Here is a 26,001-nt window from a genome sequence, read left to right on the forward strand (position 1 = left end):
CATAATTAATTATCTTATATTTTATTTATAATAATCCAATTAAAAATATTAGATAAAGTTGCTCATATTCAGAATGTGTTAAATTTACTTATTGTATTCTGTAGCTCAAATAATATTTTTAATATTAATGTGTTTACATCCTACTACCTGTGAATCCTATGTAATTTCCACCACACAATGTAGTACAAGCTGAACTGTTGGCAAAAGAACAGCTGAACACCAGGAACAAAGATGCAATAGGTCTAATATGAAACAATGTCTTTCAAAATAATTCTTTTGCGATTAATAAATATCTTATTTTATTTGATCTCATCTCATATCTTATATTTTATCATTTCTATGATACATTATCCATATTACTAAAACATCTATATTCTTCCACCCCTGCCTTAGGCATATCCATGATCCTTGGGTGCATCTATAACTAATTGTCCTCAACCATTTTTTTGTCACACCAATCGTTGTAATTCAGCCACATTTCTATGTTTGTGGCAATTTATTAACAGATTTCCGAAAGTGTTAAACTTACCTGTGTATTTTTTTTAACTCTAATAATATTTAACATATTTCTGGAATAGTCAAAGACAATAGAATATGCCTTTATGCCATATTTCCTTTGAATCCTATGCAATATCAAAGACCACCACAAATACAGTCAGTTTTTTGTAAGCTGCATGCTGAAGTTTTGCCTCAAAAACAGTTGAGTTTAGTGCTATTTGACCTGGAGGAAAAAGAGAATAGCTCTAGGTTCCGCCTTCCAGTAAGTGGTTTAATCCAGTAGCATCAGCAGTTTCAGCTTCCCAGATTAAAATCTCAGAGGAATCTTTTTAGAAAATAGATTTTAGACTTCCGGGGCTATGAGAACTTTTTCAAGGTGTTAGACACTTATTTGCTATTTTTTTACTATGCAGAATGCTACAAGATTGCTTTAAAAAAAAATCCTGTCTTTTAGGACACATTCCTGGGTATCTACACTATGTTGTCAAAAGTTTGCGGACACCTGGTCATGAGTATGGTGCATAAGTATGTGCTTTTTCTTATTGCATTCCACAATTTGGTCCCAATTTGCTTTTATAATTCCCTTTACTCTTCCCAGAAGTATGTGCTTTTTTAAGCATTGCATTCAAAATATTGTCCTAATTTGCTTTTATAATTTCTTCCCACAAGAGTGAAGGGAATTATAAAAGCAAATTGTGACAACATTTGGGATGCAATGCTCAAAAAGCATATACTTATGCACCTTACTTATGACCAGGAGTCCGCAAACTTTTGAAAATATAATGTAGGTACCCAGGAATATGTCTTGAGTGGCCTGCTATCGAGCTCTGACCTCTATAGCAGGCCACTCCAGATTTTCCTCTCCAAACAATGTAAAGCATATCTTCACGGAGCAGGCTTTGTGCACATGGGCATTGCCATGCTGGAACAGATTTGGGTTTCAAATTTTAAGCAAATATTATTCTTCCTTTTTTTTTTTTTATGCCCTACTTTTTGTGTTTAAATGTGACATGGTTTCCTTAGATAATGGATTGTCATGTGGTAACTCTGGCTGCTGGTTTTGTGACCCATGCTAGTGACTTTAGAAATGTCTTTTAGACATTAAAAACATGCACATTTTAGAATGTGTTGTGCTATAATTGTGTGTGTGTGTGTGTGTGTGTGTGTGTGTGTGTGTGTGTGTGTGTGTGTGTGTGTGTGTGTGTGTGTGTGTGTGTGTTTGTAATTTTCAGGAACCAGCATAGGTGGCTTTATGTATGCCTCAATGCAGAACAAGCTGATTGGTCATTACGGATTAGAAGGGTGTCTACTCATTGTTGGTGCTCTGGCACTAAACCTGATCGCTTGTGCTGGACCTATGCGACCTTTAAACCTTCCTGGATACTACATCAGACAGAAGGCTGCACTGAGGTGTGCAGACGAATCTCTCTATGACAAAGAACTTGTTACGGAACCCTTAGTGGAGCATCAGACGCTGGTATGCATCATCAAAAAGCACCTCCAGCCTCACCCCGAGTACATGCATGGCATGCGTGAGTGCTTGCGAAAGCCCTCGTTTGTGTCACTCTGCGTCTCATTTTTCCTATACAGCCTGGGTGCAATCCCACCCGTGCTCTTCATGGAGGATGTGGCTCAGAGCGAGGGCCTCCTCGATCATGTGACACCCATCCCTCTTGTCTCGATCACAGCTGCTGCAACAGTAGTGGGTAAGCTGGCACTGGGTATGTTGGCAGATGTGCACTGGGTGAACAGCTTGCAACTCTATGCCATGACGGTAGCTGCGATGGGCACCTCTTTGCTAGTAGTGCCCATGTGGAAGAGTTATGCTGGGCTTCAGGTGATCTCAGCTGTCATTGGCTTTTTCTCAGGTAACTGGTCGATCACGTCCTACGTCACCACACGCATTGTGGGCATTGAACGCCTCGGCCAAGCACACGGGCTCCTTATGTGCTCCGGCGGCTTCGGGATCATTCTGGGACCTCCGGTCGTAGGTGTGAAGTAGAACAACTCAAACACACATGTACTAATCCACAACCTAGACACTTATCTTTCTTATGATAGAGGAGACGATCGATAAGAGACAGGCTTTTACTGCTCAGGATTGACAATATTCATTCATCTGGAGTCTATCCTAAAAATAAGGCGCATGGAATACACCCTGGATGAAATTCCACATATATATACACATCAGAAGTAACGAAGTACAAATACTTTGCTACTGCACTTAACTTTAATATTTATATTTCGGACAACCTTTTACTTTTACTCATTACATGTTTACACAAATATCTGTCTTCTACTTCTTACAATTTCAAACCAGGCTCGTTATTTTAGTTTTAATCAATTTTATCCTCTAATTGTGCACTGTTTTCAGATTAATGCAGTGTGCATTTCTTCCTTTCTCTGCGTTGTGTCGGTGAATGAACCAGACCGGACAACAAAGACTCCTTTGGGCACTTTTTATTCTGAACGAATAAAATTAATAAAGGAACTTCAGTCTGTGGCCTTCCCAGACAATTTCAGCATTGACCTCTCCTTAGAAACATCATTCTTAAAGAAGTCACGTACCATACGTAACAATTAAAACAACCACTATACAAATGAACATACTATCTAACTATAGAAACATTACATCTCAAAAGAAATGAATAATAAAAGAGTGATTTCCAGAGTGTAAAATAATGAAATAAATATAAAATGATGAATAACAAAGGGAGCTATTTTAAGTGAAATGTATATATTAAGAACATCTGTTACAATTAGTTAAAGTCTTAAAAACTTGAAAAAGTTTTAATTTAAGGTACATTTAGCAACGATAGAAATGTACGATTGAGTTGCAATTAAATATTTTAATCGATTGACAGCCCTAATAATATTATGATGTGAGGTTCACCAGCGTGACACTAAAGCAGGTTGTAGTAATGGCTACTTTTTACTTCAACTTCTTTGAAAATGGGTGAGCGTAAGGATTTGAGCGAGTTTGACAAGGATCAAATGGTGATGGCTAGATAACGGGGTCAGAACATCTCAAAACTGCAACTCCTGTGGGATGTTCCCGGTCCGCATTGGTCAGTGTCTATCAAATGTGGTCAAAGGAAGGAACAGTGGTGAACCGGCGACAGGGTCGTTGATGAAGGTTGGGGAGCGAAGGCTGGCCGGTGTGGTCCAATTCAACAGACGAGCTTCTGTAGCTCAAATTGATTAAGTTAATGCTGTTAATGCTCGACAGGTCAGGACTGATTTGGCAGCAAAATGTGGAGCAACTTAATATTAGGCATTATTATATTAATAAGTTATACCTGGTCAGTGTATACATTACTAATAAAAAAATGGCAAATACATACCGTGCCTGTCAATTATTTGTAAAGGCCTTTTAGTGTTTCTGAGACCTAAATGCATATTCTTTTTGTTTGTATGCAACAAACTAGGTAATGTAAAGGATTATGAAGGATATGAAGATTTACATTGTCCAAACAAATATATCAATGTACAGATATTACACTTTAATTTTTATTGACAAATGGAAGTTTCTCCAAACAATCCGCTGAAATACTTTACCATGTCTCTTGTAAAACTTGCCAAAGTTGTTTTTCACTAGTTGGAGATTTCTTTCTGATTTTTGATCCACTTAATCTCAAGGCAAGGCCACTGGAAAGGCCATTTCATGATAGATTACACTCCAGCTGACTTGTTTTTTTATTTTTATCTTCTCCCGCTTATCCGTAATTCGGGTCGCGGGGCAGCAGTCTAAGCAGATTCCCCAGACACTTCTCCGTGTCCAGGGATCGGGCTGTCAAGGCCCTCGCCTTCGACTGCTGCCCAATCCTCTCAGCACCGGTCCCTTACAGTCCCTCCTGCAGGTGGTAAACCCACGGGAAGGCGGCCCCACGTCGCTCCGACGTCACGGTCCTTGATTTATTTTTCTCGTAAGGGTCCAGCTGACTGTATGCTCTCCAAATAACGCTTACAGAGCTTCAACCTATGCTTCTGGTCATTGACTTGTTGTACAGCATGGTGAAGTCGAGAGGAAATTGCATGGCATGAGTTGAGGTATGGAATGGTAGCCATGTTGGTTCTATATTCCTTTCTTCTGAAATAAGTCTCCAACCTTCCCTGCTCGAAAACAACCCCAAACCATTAGGTTTTCACCTCCATGTTTGACTGTGGGGGTGAGGCAGTCTGCTAACATCTTCTCTTCTGTTCTCCATCTTACATATGTTCTTATGTTAGAGCCAAAAATTTTAAATTTGGACTCGTGTCCACATAATTTTCTTCCAATTATTCACTGTCCACTAATTGTGCGTTTTTGCCTTTTACCTAGTTTGGTAAATATAAACTAAAGAAACATGCGTGTGTCTCAAAAACCATTAAATAATTTTTCAAACTTTTGCAAGCTTTGTAGATAATAATTAAAGACAGGAAGACCCTGAGACTTGTTTTTCTTTGATTATTATGGACAACAAGCTAAAATGCAGTCAGTGGATAAACCCTAAATGGGCAAACTAGTTACAATTCACTAACCTGGTTTAGCTGTTTGGTTTGTCACTATATTATAAAATATCATTCATCGACCTAACAAAGTTACTCAAGGTTATTTTTCATCTTAGATATGACAAACAAATCCAGAATATTTTATACATTTCAAACACACTAACACTTGCATGTCTCCCATTTTATAGAAAATCTAGATATCTCTTGATGGCTTTTGATAGCTCTTGTAAATGTTTGTATAGAATTTGTAGTAAATGTAGAAATTTGAAAATGATATGTGCTGTTATTGGGTTGAGTTCACATATTTATCCTCTCTGTTCTCCATCATAGGTTTGTTCTTTGATTGGACGCAGTCTTATGATCTCCCGTTCTACTTTACCGGGTGCTGTTTGCTGGTGGGTGGCGCTGTTCCCTTCATTACAGCCTCGCTCTGCAAAAATCCAGTTAACAAGAAGAATGCTTTGGCTAATCTTGATGGTGACATTGTCCAGGAACTCAAAAACCCCTTAGGATGTAACCGAGTGACTTCTGAACTAGAACATGTCAGTGAAGAAGAGCTAGTGTCAGTAGCCTCCCATTGCCTTTCATCTTTAGCAGTGCCTGCAAGTACACCAGATAATGGCTATGAGACACACCGTTGATAAAAAGAATTAGCTTGTCATTCCTAGAGTTTGAAGTTGTGAATAAAAACTGAAGCATGGAACAAATGGTAGCATTTAAAGGCAAAGTCCCAAATTACATAATCCTAAACTAATGTATAGTTTATATATACATTTTAGTATTTAGTGCACTAATATAAGTTTAGGACAGATACATTTGCATTGCTACCTTTTTTTCTCCACTGTGAACCTAAATTTTAAGACTATTTTTTTGCAGAACTCCAGAAAGCTACATTAGATGAGCTGTATTTATTTAGTTGACAAATGTGAAGTAATTGGGCAGAAACATATACTTTGTCTTGTCTTTTTATTTGCTGCACTGGTTTGAAAAAAAATGAGAGATATTTTCCTTCAGCTGCCATACGATGCCGATCCAACCTTTTCAATTAACCTAACAGATGCCTCTAGGTTTTATCATTTACATGTCTTTCTTTTATACATTCATTCTTGATTTTTTTATGGACAGAAAGTTTGTGGTTTTAGATTTCTTACTAATTTAAAAATAGTTGTCATGTTTGATTTTTGAATATCTTTCTGAATATTATGTAACAAATTTCTGTAAAATCATTTGATGTATTTTGGATGTTATGAATTGGCACTGGGATTCAGCCAGAACCAATTAAATCATTTGTCAGTTTTTGGTCATGGCAAGGATTAAACAATTATTATTATTATTATTATTATTATTATTATTATTATTATTAATTTATTATTATTATTATTAGTATTATTAATATTATATATTATTATTTATTATTATTATTATTTTAATTTTTTATTGATTTCTTTTTTATATAGTCAGGTTTAGTTAGAATTTTTGTTGTGAGTGGGCAGCCAGGGTGGATCAGAATTCTATTGGAACTGGATTGGATTGGTCAAAATTTCACTGGGAGCAAGTGCGATTTGTGAGAATTCTTTGAAAATGGTCAGGATTGGTCAGAATTCTTTTGGGAGTGGTCAGGACTGACCAGAATTCTTTTGAAGGTTGGTCAACATTTAAATGGGAGAAAAGAATATTAGCCAAAATTCCTGGTTTGGAAAAATTGCATGAGAGTGAGATTTGAAAACCAGCCCCACAATCAGTTCCAGGGACTCATAATAGGTATTATGAGAAAGGTACAGGAACTCTAATTTGCCCTCATCCAACATACAGTGCATCTGGAAAGTATTCACAGCACAACAGGTTTTCCACATTTTGTTATGTTATAGCCTTATTTCAAAATGGATTGAATTCCTTATTTTCCTCTAAATTCCACAAACATTACCCCATAATGGCAACATGAAAATAGTGAGTTCAAAATCTCTGCAAATTTATAAAAATAAAAAACAAAATAAAAAAAAATCACATGTACATAAGTAGTCACAGCCTTTGCTCTATACTTTGCTGAAGCACCTTTGGCACCAATTACAGCATCAATTCTTTTTGAGTATTCATTTGATCCTGACTAGTCTCCCAGTTCCTGCTGCTGGAAAACATCCCCACAACATGATACCGCCACCACCATGCTTTACTGTAAAGATGGTATTGGCCAGGTGATGAGCGGTGCCTGGTTTCCTTTAGACATGACGCTTTGCCAAAGAGTTCAATCATTGTTTCACCAGACTAGAGAATTTTGTTTCCTTCAGGTGCCTCTGAAGTATCCTTCAGGTGCTTTTTGACAAACTTTAGGCAGACTGTCAGGTGCCTTTTACTGAAAAGTGGCATCCGTCTGGCTACTCTAACATACAGGCCTGATTGGTGGAGTGGTGCTAAGATGCTTTATCTTCTGGAAGATTCTCCTCTCTCCACAGAGAAATGCTGAGTGGCCATCTGGTTCTTGGTCACCTCCCTGACTAAGGCACTTCTCCCCCAAGTGTCCTGATGTTTCCAAACTTCTTCCCTTTCACCCACAGGTGAAACCCACAGGTGAATGCTTTTTTATAACTGTGGGACTCCAATCAAGTTGCAGAAACATCTCAAGGATGATCAGTTTAAACTGGATGCACCGGAGCTCAAGTTTTATTCTTATTCTTACAAAGGCTGTGAATACTCATGTACATGTGATTTTATTTGTTTTTATATTTTTTATAAATTTGCACAGATTTAAGACAAATTTCTTTCACATTATCATTATGCGGTATTGTTTGTAGAATTTTGAGGAAAATAATTAATTAAATCCATTTTGGAATAAGGCTGTAACGTAACAAAATGTGGAAAAAGTGAAGCGCTGTGAATACTTTCCAGATGCACTGTACAGGAAGCTGTACAGGAAGCTGAAGCTATAAGAACTCATGAGTGAATGGTACAGTGTTACTTGCTTAGAAATTACATTTATATCCTTGTGTTATGAACAAATAACATAAACAAAGGTGAATAGTTTAATTTCAATTTTTTTGTATGTTTCAGTTTTAACTGATACTTTCCTAAACACTAGGTATAATCTAGGTACAGTTTTCTACTTTAATTACAGACTAAATTAAAAAAATATATATTTTGTAAACTTTTGCACACTACTATAAAAGCAGAAATGACAATTTTGGACTCACATTTCACAGCAAATTTCGTTCTTCTCTTTTTTACAGCAAATTTCGTTCTTCCCCTCTTACTGGTTCCCCTTTACTCTTTTCTTCATTGTTAAACCAAAGCTTTTGGACGAAGGACACAATATATTAATATCAATCAAAAGTTATTTTAGAAATGTTCAAATGAAAGGTTTGTTATGATCTAAAGGATAGTAAATAATGGTACTTTTCCTTCAAAAACATGTCAGTTGTATGATTATATGCGGTTTTCCAGGGGTTATTAATGTTTTTAAATTTGTAGAGTATACCTGCAAAAACTCCATATATAATATACTGTGCAGTACATGCTGATCAGCCATAACAATAAAACCAACTGCCTTAAATAGTTTCGCTCCTTTTGTGCTACCAAAACTTCTCTGATTCTTCAAGGCTTGGACTGCACAAGACTTTTGAAGGTGTCCTGTGGTATTTGGCACCTTTTAAATTGGATCTGCTGCCAAACTTTAAGTTGTAAAATGTGGCTCCATGGATGAGACGTGTTTGTCCAGCATGTTGAAGTTTTTGCATAAATTCTTACATACAAGACACACAAGACATTATGTTATGAGATGCTCTGACCCAGTCATCTAGGTTTTACAATCTGGTCCTTGTTAAAGTTGCTCAGATCTTTATAAATGCCCATTTTCCTGCTTCCAACAGTTTCAAGAATGTTCACTTGCTGCTGAATAAATCAAGTCCTTTGACAGGTGTCATTAAAACAAGATCATCATTTTTATTTTTTTTTTACTTCATCTGTCAGTGGCTTTAATGTTATGGCTGATTGGTGTATATTTATTTTGAAATATATAAATACAGTTTATAATGTAATAAATCATTTTATTACATTTTCAGAAATGTGCCTGAATGTTATGAACCAAAAATAATTTGATTTGTCTGTTTTGCATTTCTTCAGAATTTGTTTTAACCAAATTCACAAAAACATTCATCTAGACTATCTGCAATCTGAAATCATCAGAATGCACACATTACAGAATGAAGCTTCGAGAGACTGTTCTTTTGTCTTCTTTTGTATGTTGTCTCTAGACTATACATAAAAAAAAGTGTTTAGTTGAACAATTCTGAATGTTGCGGCCAAAATTGTAGCAAGTCTTTTATTTATACTTTTTACTGAAACACATCAAGAAACTCAAACATCTCAAATTAAATAATTAATAATCCAAACAAAAGTTTGATCTTTACATGCTGGTCCTTGGCTGTTATTTATTGTATCTTTTTATATATATATATATATATATATATATATATATATATATATATATATATATATATATATATATATATATATATATATATATATATATATATACCATATTAAAATGAATATGTAATGTATCAAAAACAAATTCTGCATATCATGTTAAAAAATGTATCACCAAAGGTTCTTTTTAAAAAATTTATTTTTTCTGATTTTTTGAATAAACAAACTAATAAAAAAAGTTGTTCAAAAGACCTATCGACTCTAATAAACTTCATTTTAATACTTGGATCTGATTTTGGATCTTGGCTGTGATGTTGAAAATGGTTTAACACATGTACATTGTATACAGTATTTGGGCAAAACTATTCGTACTCTTCACTTTTCCAGCAATATGTAGTTCTTGGAGGCACACAAATGTTTAGGGTGTCTTTGGATGTGGTAGCATTACATTTTTTCATTTCTCTTCAACTAGGAGACCTAAACCTGTTCCAGCATGTGCACAAAGCCAGCTCTATGAAGATATGGTTTACATGGGTTGGAGTGGAAGATCTTGAGTGGAGCTTTGACCTCAAACCCAGTGAACATCTTTGGGATGAGTTGAAACACTGACTGCACCACATGCTTTCTCATCCTTATTAACATAAATAAGCATAAGTCTCCACAAGCACACTCCAGAAATCTAGTGGAACATCTTCCTAGAAGATTGCAGGTTATTATAACAGCAAATAGTAGCTAAATGTGGAATGGTATGTTCAAATGTCATACAAAACTTATCGTCAAGCGTCCACACATTTTGTCCATATAGTGTATTTGTAGAACTTAAAGTATTCTGTCATGCCGAGAACTACAAGAACAATTGATTGGAGCTAGTGCAAGCATCTGCTGGCACTAAAAGTCAAACCTGGCAACTCAACGCTTTCAGATTTTATCCTTAATATGGATTAGTGTCTGTTTTGAGTTTTATTTGTTCTGCCAATTTCCTACAAGATCTTTGATTTCCTGTCACCTCCCAAAAACATGCTAGGTTGTCTACATTGGCTAGGCTGTTTTTTTTTGTGTGTGTCCAGTATTATTAAATTAAACAATAGAAATCCTCATAGGATTTGTAATAGTTTTAATGGTTCAAATGGGAATTGTATTGGTTTAAATGGATATTGCAATGGTCTAACCATAGGGGTTTCGACTAGTGTTTGTTGACTTCTGTTGGTGGAATTTTTGGCAACTTGTAAATCACATGTTGGGATCTTCAGGACACAAGTAGGGAGCAGTAGGACAGCATCACATTTCTCCACTGGTTCTTTGAGTATAAAGATAACGATTTAATAATGTACATAATAGGAACAGTTTCAATGTTTGAGAACTGGTTTGTAATCAGTGTTGGATGAAGTACACAAACCATGTACTTGAGTTAAAGTAGAGATACAGCAGGTCAAATATTACTCCAGTAAAAAATGCTCCCCTTAAACTTTAACCTGAAAAAAATGCACAAATATTTGCCTTCAAATGTACTTAACTATCCAAAGTATGATTTATTATGGCTAAAATCATCTATGATCATTTTTAGCATGATTTCGCAAAATGTAGTTGAGTAAAAAGTACGATATTTGACTTTAAAATGAAGTGAGGTTAAAAATAAATGGAAATGCTTCAACAAAGTACAGATATGCGAAAAAGTACAGTAACAAATTACATTTACTTTGTTATTGTCAATCACTGTTTGTAATACATGTCATTAGAATTTCTGGAATGGTTGCTATTGTTTTGTTTTTTGGTTTTTTTTTTCATGCTGATTGACCATCAGCAAAGAACTGTTGGAAACCAGTGGACACTCTACTGTGAGAAGTCTGGACAGAAGTGGTCTTCATGGAAGAATTGATGATAATAACTTGCAATGTTTCGCACCATGTAAATCAATAAATGATTATAGAGCGTGTATATCAATATAAAGTATCAGTATGGAGCATGTAAATCAGTAAATGATTATAGAGCGAAGGAATAAATGGACAAATTATTTTTTCATTTGAAGTGATTTTATTATTATTATAAGTTTTGCAGACGGGGGTTCAAAAAAGTGTAATTGTTCTCCATTTTGCTCCTCTCCTCACAGCCGGAAGTGAAGGCGCTCGCGACGCGGATTCGAGCGGGAACGCACCTGTAACCATGACAAACCGTGCTCCACGCGGTTCCCCCTAGCAACGGATTGTTTTGGTCACCTGAGAGCAGCATTAACGACAAGCCAGAGAAGCTGAAGAATTTTCTAAAGAGCAAAACTACAGGTAATGTTGCAGTTTGGCTTTATATTTATATATAAATACATGTATACACGATATTTAATGTACTTTCGGTCAAATAAAATATATAATAAAATATGACATCGTTGTAGACAGTGCCGGCTTTGCTAGCCATCTGACTAGCCAATAGACTTGATGGAAAAAGTGTCCTGACTTGGAATAAGTCTGAAATGGGAACAAGTGCCTCCGTTCCACCTTGTGTGAGTAAATATCTCTTTTAAATTCATTTAATTTAATTAACTGTGTATTTGTATTTTATTGTTAAATAATATACATTGTCAAAAAACCTCAAGTAAAGTTTTTTTTATTAACGCAGTTTATTATTATTAACATTTGTGAACATCAGCAGCTTGTTTTAATTAAAAAAATATAAAAAATAACATTTAATAAATAGAATGAATGCAATACTTGTATTATGTTGATTAAATTGAGTAACTGATTAAATTGGCCCAAATTAAATTGATAAAATAAAATGTAATGAATGGAAACATTAAATGATCTAGTCTGCATTTGTTAAAGCGCAGATGTGTATATACGTGTGTGTGTGTGTGTGTGTTTTATATTGAATATAATAAATTATATTATATATATTTTTTGTATTAAAATTAATTTGAAAAGGGACTATGTACAATTTTAACATGCATTGAACCAAATTTAGCCAATGGTAGTTTTCATCCGTGGTCCCTTGGCAGGTAATAATAAACAGAAACATAGAAACAATTTCAGCATACTTTAACAAATGTCTTAATTTCTTCCATCCTTCATTCACTCACTCCCTCGATATGTGGAATTGTCAGGAGTTTTTCATTTTAAGAAAGCTAGACTCTCCACTGCGTCTCTTTCTCTCCCCATCCCGAGACACCCTGAGATTTGGCCAGCTCCAGTCACCTCCCACCTCGTGATGATTACGGACCTTTGAAGAAGTAGATGCCGAACACGCAAACATCCCGAACCACCTAGAGACGTACCAGTGACATTTGGATCCCGCTACATGTGTGGAGTTTGACATTGGACCTCCTGGAGTGTTTAAAGGCTCTGGCATGGAGAAGCTGATGCTGGATCTGTGATGATCACAAATGCTGAGCTTATAAAACTAGGAGCTACCAACCATATAGACTGTATAAGACTGCAGAAAGAACATCACTTATAATCTTATACTCCAGTACTTATGTTAGTTCTCACTCTCCAGTGTTCTGTATTGTTGAAAGATTTATGATCAAACTCTTGATGTTACCCAAATGAGGATGGGTTCCCTTTGGAGTCTGATTCCTCTCAAGGTTTCTTCCTTATAACATCTAAGGGAGTTTTTCCTTGCCACAGTCGCCAGCGGCTTGCTCATCAGGGACAAATTCACACCATTCACCTTAACTGTTGATTTGTGTAAAGCTGCTTTGAGACAATGTCTGTTGTGAAAAGCGCTATACAAATAAACTTGACTTGACTTGACTTGACTTGACATTAAATACAAAAGAATCCATATTGTGAGAATGTCGTTAAAAAAACATTAGGCGATGACAGGAAGTGTAGTTTTTTTTTACGCACATGTGCACTACAAATCGGATTCATGGATCATGAAACCTACAAAGTACAATTCAATTCATCCTTTATGATCAATACCTTACTCTGATGACTTGCAGTCAGGGCTGCATAGTTCAGACAGTAGCTGCTGGAAGCTAGCCTCAAGCAGACTTTCAAACGATCATCATGTCATGGTGGAGCAGTATTTGGACATAAAAAAGTGCAGTCACTGAGCTCGCTGAAGTTTTGGAGTAGCTCGTGCGAGTCTGACCGCGCATGCGGCATGACCCGTGTGTCTTTTAGACTTTTCGCCTCTATGTCAATCGAGTGTCAAATGATAATAGATAAAAGATCATTTTTTTTTATTATCCAAACTAAGGTCCGTAGCCCAAAGTTGGCCCATGGTCACCTTTGATTTGCCCCTCTATGCCATTTATAAGAAGACGAAACACGTGTTGTAGGAGTTCTGTAGTTTAACAGTCACTGGTATGTGTTATATCTCTATATAACTCGAAATGATTGACAGTTGACCCTGATTTAAACCCAACCTAGTTCCCAGTGCTCTGATACTGATGTTGCAGTTTCTAATTTTGTCGAGGTAAATTGATCCTGGTGTGGTCACAGACACTCTCTGGTTCTTCTGGGTCTAAACAGCTATCCAGTGAACTGTAACCATCTGGTGTAATGTTTATATCTCTCATTACAGGTCACTGAATAGCTGCATTAAGCGCTGAACTCTGTTCATTTGCGGTCGATGCCAAGCGTCTCGCTCGGGCAAATGTGCACTGTTTTGATTTACTGTTTTATTTTGGCACTTTAATCTGTATCCTGCCTTGTTGTTCATTAAATGTTAATAGTGTTTGGCCCTCTACATAGACTGAATGTGTTTCATTCTGGGCTGCTCTTATGATTGCGTTTAACACTTGGTATATGAAATATGGTTGCACTAAACAAGAGTTAATCCTTCAATCCTTGTCCTTCGGTTTTTGTATGTGTTGCTGAACACTAAAAGGATCCAGCGTCGGAGAAAGGGCTGAAACGGCACACTTGTGTGCAGCAAACTCAGGACACAGACACTACGGCTCTTTTCGGAGCATCTTTGCAGCACTTGAGAGAAGAAGGGCGTCTACAGCATGGAGTCCCTCTGGTACTCAAGAGCATGGTGGATTTTTTGGAGAAATATGGTAACGTGTTTTTCCATGAAGATTCTGTAGAAGTTACCAGTGTAGCCTGTGAAGAAAAGGTGGAAATATACTTAAACGCATACCATGAAGTTGAATTGATGTACTTCTCTTCGTGTTGTGTGTGTGTGTGTTCCTGTGCCTAGGTCTTCAACAGACTGGCGTGTTCAGGGTGTGTGGCTCTGCAAAATGCTGCAAGACATTGCGTGAGTGTCTGGACCGTGGAGAGAGTGTGGATCTGGAGAGAGCGGACGTGCCAACCGTTGCCACTCTGCTCAAGCTGTACCTCAGGGAAATTCCAGGTGGACTCATACCACACATACACAGCATGTGGATGCAGCAAGCGCTAAAAGGTATACACACACACACACACACACACACACACACACACATATATTGCAAACACAGAACAAATGCATGCAGCAGATTTCAAGGGTACACACATGCAGGGAATATGCATACACACACATAGCATTCTTCTACAGCAAACATATCTCTCTCTCTCTCTCTCTCTCTCTCTCTCTCACACACACACACACACACACACTAAGCAAACATTTGCAGCAAATAATCATACACACTCAGCATTCACCTACAACAAACATTAAACACACTCACAAACCCTCATCATCTCATCATCCTCATGCATTTAATACACCCACACATTCAGCAGACTCCTACAGCAAATAAGCATGTATCAGTCTCATACAGCAAATACACACACAGCATTCTCATGCTACAAACACACACAGCAAGTGAATGCGGCAGGTGCCCGTTAGTGTTTATTACACTTATTATTATTTATAATTACTCACAATCTGTGTGTGTATGCTCAGACGCTAAAGAGGGAACGGAGCTGGTTGAGTCACTGAAGGAAATCCTGCATCGTCTCCCTGATGACAATTACAACCTTCTGTCATACCTTCTTTACTTCCTGTCTCAAGTCGCTGCCCACAGTCAGTGGAATCACATGACCTCAGAGAACTTGGCCAAAGTGTTCGGGCCCTGTATTTTTCGGTGAGTTTGAAAAAACCCCCCAAAAAAAACGCATTGATTGAATGTGTCATGTGTGTGTTTTAAAGACAAAAGTTGGCAAGATTTGAAGTTGTTAAGGTCATTTATAATGATCTTGAATCTACTCTGTTGCTTCTTTGAAAATCTGCCTGTCTTCATAAAAGGTTGTAGGAGTCATTGGCAGAGGTGGCAAAAGTACACACATCCTTTACTTAAGTAGAAGTACAGATACTCATGTTTTAAAATACTCGGGTAAAAGTTGAAGTACTGATTATACCTTTTTACTTAAGTGAAAGTAAAGAAGTCTTGGCTCTCACATGTACTTAAGTAAAAAGTAGTTATTACTTCTACCTGTTTTAGCTGTTAACTGAACCTCACATCATATTAATATTAGATAGATAGATAGATAGATAGATAGATAGATAGATAGATAGATAGATAGATAGATAGATAGATAGATAGATAGATAGATAGATAGATAGATAGATCGATCGATCGATCGATCGATCTTTATTGTTATTGTATAGTACAGGTACACAGCAACGAAATGCAGTTTGGCATCTACCAGAAGTGCACAAAGTAGCAATAGTGCAGATAAACATGTATCATATGTACAGCATGTGATATATATGTAAGCATATGTACAGTGATTAAATATAAAGGCTATAACAGTGCAGAGATGTGTGGACATCATTAAGAGCCTTTGCTATGTTTCCACACGGACAGTTAATGATGTGATACCGAAGAAACTGCACCTCTTCAAGTCAAGTCAAGAAGATTTTATATATAATTATAGACATTTTACAGATTTGAATGATGTATTGTTTTTATCTCTACGATCAATAAGGACAGTAATTTAAGTTTGTTTCGCCATTATGAGGGAAAAACCCACAAAACGCCCCCCAGAGGTTTAATTGTGTAAAACATGGCGGATTTGGTGTTTGATTTGAGACTTGGCGCAGAAATAAAACAAAAGTTTACTGATTAAAAATGTTTTTTGGTGGAGTTTATTTATTTATTTTATATCTAAGTAAAGAAAGGACGTCTTAAATAAGTGTTTGTTCTGCTGGAGGTTTTAATTTCGCCTCTTTTATATTTAGTTATTTATTTATATATTTACCTTTTTTTTTTCCATAAAAATGGTAAAAACAGAAATGCGCGCTGAATTGATAGCGTGTTAATAACATTTAGTGCTGTTTAAAATAGTTTTAATTTTGACAGCCAAATATATATAATAATATATATATATATATTAATACAAAACGAATTAAAAATGTTGTTACCTAATGAATGTATCCAGGCTGAAGATCCACATATAGAACACAAGCAGAGAAAAGATAATGATGATGAATGTGTCTGTTCTCAGTCATGTTCTCATCACTGACTCCCTCTGTCTCATCCACATTAACCCCAATTTACTGCCTTCTGCCCGCTGATTCTTATCTCCGTAAAGAGTGAGGGTCAGGACTTTATACACCAGCGGATTGAAAAGACGCGCAGTAACAGGAAATCGGTTGTTCGGCTGAAATCGGCGCGCAGTGAAAATAAAAAATATATATTTCACCAAATCAATGGATTAAAAGTAAAGTAACGAGCCTGTTTTAAATATGTAAGAAGTAAAAACTACAGATATTTGTGTAAAAATGTAATGAGTAAAAGTAAAAAGTTGTCTGAAAAATAAATAGTGGAGTAAAATACTGATACCAGAAAAATCTACTTAAGTACAGTAACGAAGTATTTGTACTCCGTTACTTCCCACCTCTGGTCATTGGTAAGAGTTATATCCCCCATAATACACCAAAAAGAGTTTTTCTCCACTTGGAATGATTGATCCTGTTAAAACTTCTTAGTTCCCCTTTTGGCTGTTCCTGGAGCTCTGATACTGATGCTGCAGTCTTTGATTCTGTCGAGACAAATGGAGCCTCTTGTGGAAGAGGTTTTAGACAGTCACCTGCCAGTTTAAGCACTGCTACTACACACTCTCTCTGTTTTCTGATCTAATTTAATACAGCTTGGAATCTCTGTATTACCCGTAATGCTAGTCTGTCTCTTGGTAGCTGGTTTTAATAAAGCGAAGAGCAGTTGTGATCCAATTACAGAACGATTTGCTTCCATCTCCGTGGTAAGTACACGATGCTCAGCAATACGAGGTGTCTACTGTAATACACTCAGGGGCATTCTGGTGTAGGGAAATAATTAACAGGGTGTTGTAACGAGCTTCTGATAGCAACCCAGAGTTGATTATTCTATAACGCATTATCTGTGAAAAGCGGCTTTAAAACGATGTCATTGTTGATTTTCCTCTAATCGTATTTCATCAAGTGCTTTAATCTTTAAATATCCCTTTCATTATGAAGTGATCACGTGTTTAGTTTAATACTGTGTTATAATGTGTATATGTAGTGTCCCCGAGAGCCCGACGATGCTGGAGGAGCAGACCATGTGCAACACGCTCACGCTGCATTTACTGGAGAAACACACACAACTGATTCCAAACACACACGATAACTGCACAGGTTGCACACACGTATGCAACAATAACCATACACACACCACACAGAGCACGGAATCCATGTTGTCTCCTACTCATCTACAGCAGGTGAGAATGAACACTGTGTGCATGTGTGTGTGTATGTGCATGTGTCTGTGTGTGCGCGTGTGTGCCTGAGTGTGGTTTAATTATACCAGTATTTGCTTAAATCCCAGGAGCAATCTTGTACCTCAGAAAAGGAGTGTGATCACAGTGTAGGTGTGGCTAATGAAACAAGTGCCCTCACACCAACCTCAGCAGATCCACTTTCCTACAGGTAAGAATTCATTTGCTAATCTGACTTAAGTGGATTTGTGTGAAAGTAAAGCATAATATTATGGGGGTTTTAGTTGAACTCAATTTTTGCTTTACCTCGTAAGGCCCCGCAAACCGTGTCTGGAGAGACGATCCTGGCACAGGTAATAAGGCCAATACAAAGTCTCCAACACAAAAAGAGCGTGAGACAGCCTTACGATCATACCGCTTTTTCATCGCATCTGGCTAACCGCAAACGCTCACGAAGAAGCCGAACATCCTTTAAAATGGTCCTTCCCAGAGGAGGAGAACCCTTTGCCAACCACTGTTCCTGCAATGCTTTTAAAGGACCCCTCACGGTGTGACCAAACACAAGGTCCGAAGGGCTAAAGCCAAGAGATTCTTGTACCGCATCACGAACAGCAAACAGTAAGAGAGGCACCCCCTCATCCCAATCTTTACCCGATTCAACACAGAAGGCGCGCAGCATGGTTTTAAACGTCTGGTGAAAGCGCTCCAAGGCACCCTGTGACTCTGGATGATAAGCACTCGAACACTGATGGGAAATTTGCAACACACGCATCACTTGTGAGAACAACTGTGACGTGAAGTTTGTCCCACGATCGGTTTGTACATATCTCGGAAGTCCAAAGGTAGTAAAAAACCTAATGAGAGCTTTAACCACTGCTTTTGATTTAAGTGTACGCATGGGAAACGCCTCAGGGAACCGTGTGGCAGCACACATGACAGTTAACAAATAACAGTTACCAGAGCTGGTTTTAGGCAATGGTCCAACACAATCCACAATGATCCGTTCAAATGGGTCTGTGCTGACCACAATGGGGTTTAGGGGAGCCGGCGGAACAACCTGATTGGGTTTGCCAACTACCTGACAGGTATGACAGGTCTTGCAGTACCTTATAACATCACTCTTCATACCAGGCCAGAATGCAAATTATGCAAATTATGCATTATGCAAATACGAATTGTACTTTTATTCACTTGCATGTAATTACATTTAAAATGATACTGCTAACCCTAACTGCATAAAGCTATCAAGTGCCATCAAGTGTTTTGCAATAAATGAACACAATTAAAATAATTGTACCTAACGCTAAAAAAGAAAATGCAGATTATGGTTATAGACAGCTTATATAAAGTTGGATTGATGATTATTGTATTATATTAGTATTACGATTAGTATTAGGCTGGTAATAGAAGCACGGTAAAGAAAATAAAGAGTAAGTAAGGCTTATTATTTCTTCTATAAAGGTAGAAAATGCAGTGTCGCAGGGCAAGACAGGCATGTCTTTGTGTATATACCACTATTTTTCATGCTACAAATTAAGCTTTGTCTGGTCTTATATGCCACCACGAACAGCTCATGTTGTTCCTGAGCTTTTAAACACTATTTTAACATTTTCCAGCTTAATGCTACAGGTCAATGCTACTACTACTACTACTACTACTACTACATCAATGCCCTACCAGGAAACAGGTGGATAAAAACTCTATAAAAATATTTTTTTCTTCAAATAAAACCACCCACTTAATAATTTCATGTCAACTTTTACAGGATTGCAGAAGCATTCTTGCCTACGAACATTTAACCAGGAAATGTCCCATTATATCTACAGATCATGCCAAAGGACAATGGATCATTCCAGCCTCACTTGCTCAGACAAATAAATTTTTGTATACTGAATAGTAAAGAAATGTAAAGTCTGTTTAATTTGTTCCAGCTTTTTGAATAGCGGAGGGCGTGGCTTATATTGAGGGTCTATACACGTGTTCATGGCAACTGTAATTTTCCAGAGAGCCAGCAGAGTGCGCTATGCACTGTAACTGGTTTTTAACACCTTTGTGTGTCTGTGACCGTTGTTGACCTTCCCTTCAATAGGAGGACCCACTCCAAAGAGCAGCTACTCCAACATCGAAACACACTCCAATACCACCATCGAGACGTATTGCAAACTCAAGACACACACATACAGGAATCCACGCAGTCTAACACTCTCTGAGTTGTGATACACAAACTGATAGTCGAAGCTCACACCCAGAGCCTGGAAGCTCACACACATACGGTAGCAACGTACAAACCGAAGCCAAATACGAATCTCCAAATTCACACACACAGTACAAGGCTGGAGGAGGAGGCCAACTCAGCGACTAGTCATTATATTACAGGTGAAACCTTATTTTACATTATTTTCCCTGTTTACTCAGATTTTGTGCTTTATATGTAATCAGTTCAGATCATTGCTGTAGTGTTTTTGTGTGGGTATTAGCTTTTACCCTTTTTTTTTACTCTCAAAAGTAATCTTTTATTTACTTCATGAGTGTCTTGTGAGTTTATACAGAAAGCTACTGCATTAATTTCCTCTCCTATGTCCTCCTGCAGCTCCTCCTACTTTCTCAACAAGACTCCGCCTCCTTTGAAGTCACCAGCCAATCCTGTGTCTTGTAGGAATGACCTCTCTTTTAGTTTGTTTAATTTGTGTGGTAACTGGGATGCTGAGATTTAGGTTTACTAGGATCTTAGTTTCGCTGTGTGTGTGTGTGTGTGTGTGTGTGTGTGTGTGTGTGTGTGTGTGTGTGTGTGTGTGTGTGTGTGTGTGTGTGTGTGTGTGTGTGTTAGCAAAGAGGTTGATGCAGATTGTTCCAATGAGACATCAACCTCTCAGTTGTGTTGCTCGAGGGAGCAATCAGGAGCTTGGAAGAATTCTTCGATCATATCCACAACTACAAGGTGTGTGTGTGTGTGTGTGTGTGTGTGTGTGTGTGTGTGTGTGTGTGTGAGGAGTGTGATTGTATTACTTCTTAAACTGTTTTATATTTATTTTACTCTAGTAGTTTGCATATATTGTATTTGTTTATTTCTTAACGAATATCACTTTTGATTTGTATATTATTTGTATGTAACATCATTATTTGTTATACACTGCCATTCTCTCACAAGCCTTTCCTAAAGCTAATATACAAAAAAACCCACAACTTGTCATGTTTCTCAACTTTCTTTTGTTGGGAAATTGACACCTAAAAGTCTAGGACTAAGTCTAAGATTCCATAAATGTTGAATCTCCTCACAAAACTCCTCTATCATACCACCAGTGATGGATTTCTTTAATAATAGCACAACATTAGTCTGTGCAAGTGTTACTATAGAAACGGGAATAATCACTGGGCATGTAATTTTCCCTGCAGTTGGCGCCACTGTCAGAGATGAAAAGGTATTTTGTTGAAGGAGGAAGGGAATACTAATAATACTAAAATTATTATAACTTTTTATTAATGTGGTTTTGCTGAAATATTTCTTTATTTGCTAAGTGTTTATGTATTTATTTTTGTTGCACTAATGTACGCCATTCTGTCATTATGACTTTATTTTTGCGATAGATAGATAGATAGATAGATAGATAGATAGATAGATAGATAGATAGATAGATAGATAGATAGATAGATAGATAGATAGATAGATTTTAGTATGTTTTTAAATCTCTAGCCAAAAATGTCCTGCACAAAATATCATGACAAAAATTATATATATATTTTTTTTTTATATAAAATATTTAGAAAAATAGTTAAAGCTGTAATTTTGAGGTGACACTAAATAACCTTAAAAATGCATTTGATCAAAATATAATCTTTTAATCCTCCTTGAGTTTTTAGCTCTGTGTGTGTGTGTGTGTGTGTGTGTGTGTGTGTGTGTGTGTGTGTGTGTGTTTGTGTGTGTGTGTGTGTGTGTGTCCTCAGTCACGGATTATCCTAGTCACGGAACCAACAGAATCCAAAAATAAATCACAATTAGTTAACAGGTACCTATCCACACATGCACACACACACACACACACACACACACACACACACACACACACACACACAATCTTTAAATGTGCCAAAGTCTATCTTTAAACTCATTTAGTATTTGATAAAATAACCTAGAAGATGTAACATTTTCATTTAAAGTATGAATTAAGTTGTGACCATGGCACAAAAAAAAAACATTGTCTTGTCAGGGAAAAGAAAAACGTCTTCCTTACCAAAACGCTTGGATGTGTTCAGATGTGCTTCCTGTAACTCATTTTATAGACTCTAAATTTGCTCATAGAAGCCTGAATGTGAAGCTTCATTAAATTGAAATACACACACACACACACACACACACACACACACACACACACACACACACGGTGAGTCATTCACACATAGCTTTATTGAACAGTCACAGTTGTTTCTCATAAACACATCAAAAAACTCAGAACAGGGAAAAAAAACTGACAGCAGCACCTGCCAAAAGGATACTGCTCTGTGTTAGTTAGTGTGCGTGTGAGAATGTGAAGCCTCTCCCCACAAACAGCGAGAGAGATAAAGTTTGAGAGAACAGTTTGTTTTCCCCATGTGCATGATGTTTAAAGGTTCAGTCTAAATCGGTACACAGCTATCGGAGTGTAAGGCAATAGCGGGGAGACGTCCGCTACCAGTGATTAGTGCCCTTTTATTTCACTTCCTCTTTTTTTTTTTTTACTTTTTTTTTACTATTATTTCTTTTTCTTTAGAAGTACACATAGAGAGGACCATCTCATCATGGCGGAGGAATACGACCGCTACTACGACGAGCTTTGAAGGACAGACTGAGGCTGCTGAAAGAGGTGCTAGGGAATAAACACAACCTCTAAGTAGCCACAGACAGAATCACCAACTGACACACACACACACACACACAAAACCACACACACACACATTCGATCTCGTGTACCATCTGTGTAGCCTCATGGGTGGAAATTAGTACGCGTGTAGGGACAGGGTGTATACGTGCCACTCGTATGAGCAATGGTAATGGCAAATTTATTTTTGTTAACAGGAACTCAAAAAAGCAGCTGATTTTTAAATATGGAATTGAAATGATTACGTAATTGTGGCCAACTATAAAGTAAACGTCCACCTGATGCACTTGCGTATTAAAAAAGAGCATTTTATATTCGGCTGCTGGGCTTCTAGTCTAGATGCTGTCATTTCACAGTGAGAGAAGGAAGAGCGAGAGAAATGAAAGGGGGATACGATGCTCTTCCCAGCCGACGAACGATCATTTGAATTTGATTAAAAGCTGCATTCGAGTTCATTTCTACGAGTGTCCTTGGTGTTGCCTTCTGCTTCAAACGCTATAATCTTTGGGAGTTTTTATGCTTGCTGTGGTGGACAAATAAATAAGAACGTACTGTAAAAAAAAATGTTGGGACTTTTTTTAGATTTATGTATCGAATGTTTGTTTTTTTTTACATTAAAGTGAGGGTGTAAAGGATTTAACACAGCAACGCTTTCCCAATAGGAGTACAGTTGACAATCTTGCCTGTTTCTTGTGGAGAATTATGGGTAATATTCTTTGCGCTGGCCCATCTTGTTAAAGCACTGTCATTTTTTCATTTAACATTTTCACATTTTTTATTGAACAGAAAACGTCTCTAGAGTTTGTTCTGTTTAGAATCAATTTTGTTTTACTTTTTGCGAGACGATGTTTCAACATAAGTTTCCGATACGATCTGACTAGTTTGCATCGATATTTATGTTCTTTTGTCAGGTTCCAAAACTTGATAGATCCATTTTGTACATTAAGTAAAGCGTTTTTTTTCTTTTCTTCTTTCTCTCTCATCTGATGTCCTTTGGCATACAGGAGCACAGTTTCGAGGGTACGAGACCGCCAACGTAAAACTTCACTTAAACATCCAGCACAACATAACATCTCTGACACATACACAGACTCTAATGTACAAATACACATGCTGCTGTTTTTTTTGTAAAAAAAAATAAATAAATAAAAAAAGAATTTTAAAAAATACATAAATGTGATTACTGGCAAAAGGACAAATGCGATGATTACTGCTTGAAAATGAACCAGTCTCTAAAAAAAGTCGGTAAATGAATCGATGCTTGAAATAGTGGACACGTCTTGGGAAAGAAAAAAAGTGGGCTCGGATGTTAGAAGACATTTTCTTTTTTCGAGATTCTCCCACACGAAGCAAAATCAGTGTTTCAGATCCAACAGGAGTTAAGCCCTGGAGTAACAGTCACTGCTGATTGGTTTTTTCCATCTTCATTCTGAATTCTCAGCAGTGTTGATGTGTAAATGGGAATGGGGATCTTTCTTTGTTTTTTGGGGGGTTTAAAGGAATATTCCAATGTTTTTTATTCTGATCCAATCCACTGCATGTGTAGTGAACAGTATGGGAGACTTCTTGAGACTTTTTAAAATTCATTGTAAAAGCTGTGATGAAAGACTCAAAGCAGTGGCCCCCAACCTTGGCGGATAAATACAACAAAATAAAATGATACGACCGGCATAAAAACTGGTATTTTCTAAATATGATAATAAACATGAATCCACTGTGTTGTTTTTGTTCATTTTGCTCGCTTGGGGGTTTAAATTTAGGGGTAATGTATTATGTGTTAGCGGCTGGAGCCCCTTTAAGAAGGTAGCAGATGGAGGTAAGACATGTGACCAAGGAATTTTCACATGCATCAGGAGTGAGTCATAGACAAATGTGGCGGAGAGAATGCGCTAATTTTCCAAAATAAAACCTTTCAGAATCCGATACTAAATAAAATGGAAATAAAGTTATGTATTCTTTCTGTACGGCCCAGTGCCAATTGACCCACGGACAAGTGGCGTTCCACGGCCCGGGGGTTGGGGACCACTGACTTAAAGGTTCAAAGAACCTTTGAATTCTCAAATCTGATTGGTCAGAAGCAGGTTTAGGGGAGGTGGTAGCTCAGTGATTAAGGCTCTCTGTTACTGATCGTCGAGGGTTTGGGCCCTTGAGCAAGGCCCTTAACCCTCTGTGCTACAGTCGTGCTGTGTTATGGCTGACTGTGCTTCCTCACATTACTGGGATAAGTGAAAGAAAGAATTTCACTGTGCTGAAAAGTATATGTGACAAGTATGAAGTGCCTTTCTTTCTTTTTTTTTTCGATGCGTTCCATATAACAGCATCTTTCACAGTACACATGGCTATTTAATAATATTTCTGTAATAGGACAAGCTGTGTTTGTGTATTTTTCTTAATAGAAAGTGGTGAAAAAAACAGAGACTGCATGCAAACAAGGGAACGACTGTTTATAGCGTCTGCAAGGTTAGAGATAACTTGTTTCATGGATGTTCCACCTAACTAATATGAAATAATGTTTCTTTAATTGCTAAAAGTAAGTCATTATTTTTTTTTTTTTAAACCAGAATGCTCCTTATTCCTCGCTTGTGCAAATTCACGATAACAGAGGAATAGGATAGTAGGGAATCTACTATGATACCCCTATGATAGAAAGGGGTTTACTTGTACATTAAATTTTATAAATAATATCACGGTCTGTGCTAAAAGATTTACCGAACATACCAAAAATGTTTTCCGCTTTTACCACAGAGGATACAGTAGTAACAATTTACTAGCATTTACTTTATTACTGAACTAATGATACGTTAATTTAATGTCATGAGACAACCATGAGACAAGTTTTACTTATGTTACAGCTGCGATAGACAGCCATTCTCTCACCAGAATCTCGTTCTCTGCATTGCACTTTCTCTGTCATGTTACCTGAGAAAACTACAAAACAGAAAGTGTAAATACTTCTATACTTTTGGAGGAATGAGTCAGGAAACGTTTTCCTTAACCAGCATCAAGTAGTGACTTTGCCACTATTCTCCATGAGGAATGGCACAGGATCTCCCTGGCCAATGCACAGGACTTGTTTTGCAGCCAATACGGCATCAATTCTTCTTGGGAATGGCAAATATAAGTCCCTACCCCATACTAAC

The 26,001-nt window shown here is 37.2% G+C and overlaps 2 protein-coding genes across 5 annotated transcripts in view; both read left to right on the top strand.

Moving 5' to 3' along the window:
• Positions 1-10,737, top strand: part of slc16a9a (solute carrier family 16 member 9a) — a 15,244-nt gene extending 4,507 nt beyond the window's left edge. The window contains exons 4-6 of one of the 4 annotated variants that reach the window (XM_083544757.1): positions 1,731-2,489; positions 5,320-5,384; positions 9,881-10,737. In XM_083544757.1, coding sequence (XP_083400883.1) covers positions 1,731-2,489; positions 5,320-5,384; positions 9,881-9,889 — 833 coding nt within the window. In that variant the 3' untranslated portion in view covers positions 9,890-10,737. Of the gene's footprint in view, positions 1-1,730; positions 2,490-5,319; positions 6,300-9,880 lie in introns of those variants that run through there. The other 3 variants (XM_083544756.1, XM_083544755.1, XM_083544758.1) reach the window with 3 other exon arrangements.
• Positions 10,738-11,588: 851 nt separating this feature from the next.
• LOC310727889 (protein FAM13A-like) lies at positions 11,589-25,806 on the top strand. Its single transcript, XM_083544852.1, has 10 exons — positions 11,589-11,684; positions 11,796-11,899; positions 14,230-14,401; positions 14,545-14,751; positions 15,235-15,415; positions 17,816-18,011; positions 18,119-18,219; positions 20,098-20,384; positions 20,599-20,946; positions 22,754-25,806. Exons 2-8 carry the CDS (start codon positions 11,870-11,872, stop codon positions 20,216-20,218), a joined length of 1,008 nt encoding a protein of 335 aa, XP_083400978.1. The 5' UTR covers positions 11,589-11,684; positions 11,796-11,869; the 3' UTR covers positions 20,219-20,384; positions 20,599-20,946; positions 22,754-25,806.
• Positions 25,807-26,001: the final 195 nt, after the last annotated feature.

The sequence above is a fragment of the Silurus aristotelis genome (genome assembly GCF_946808225.1).
Source record: "Silurus aristotelis genome assembly, chromosome: 6".
NCBI lineage: Eukaryota > Metazoa > Chordata > Actinopteri > Siluriformes > Siluridae > Silurus > Silurus aristotelis.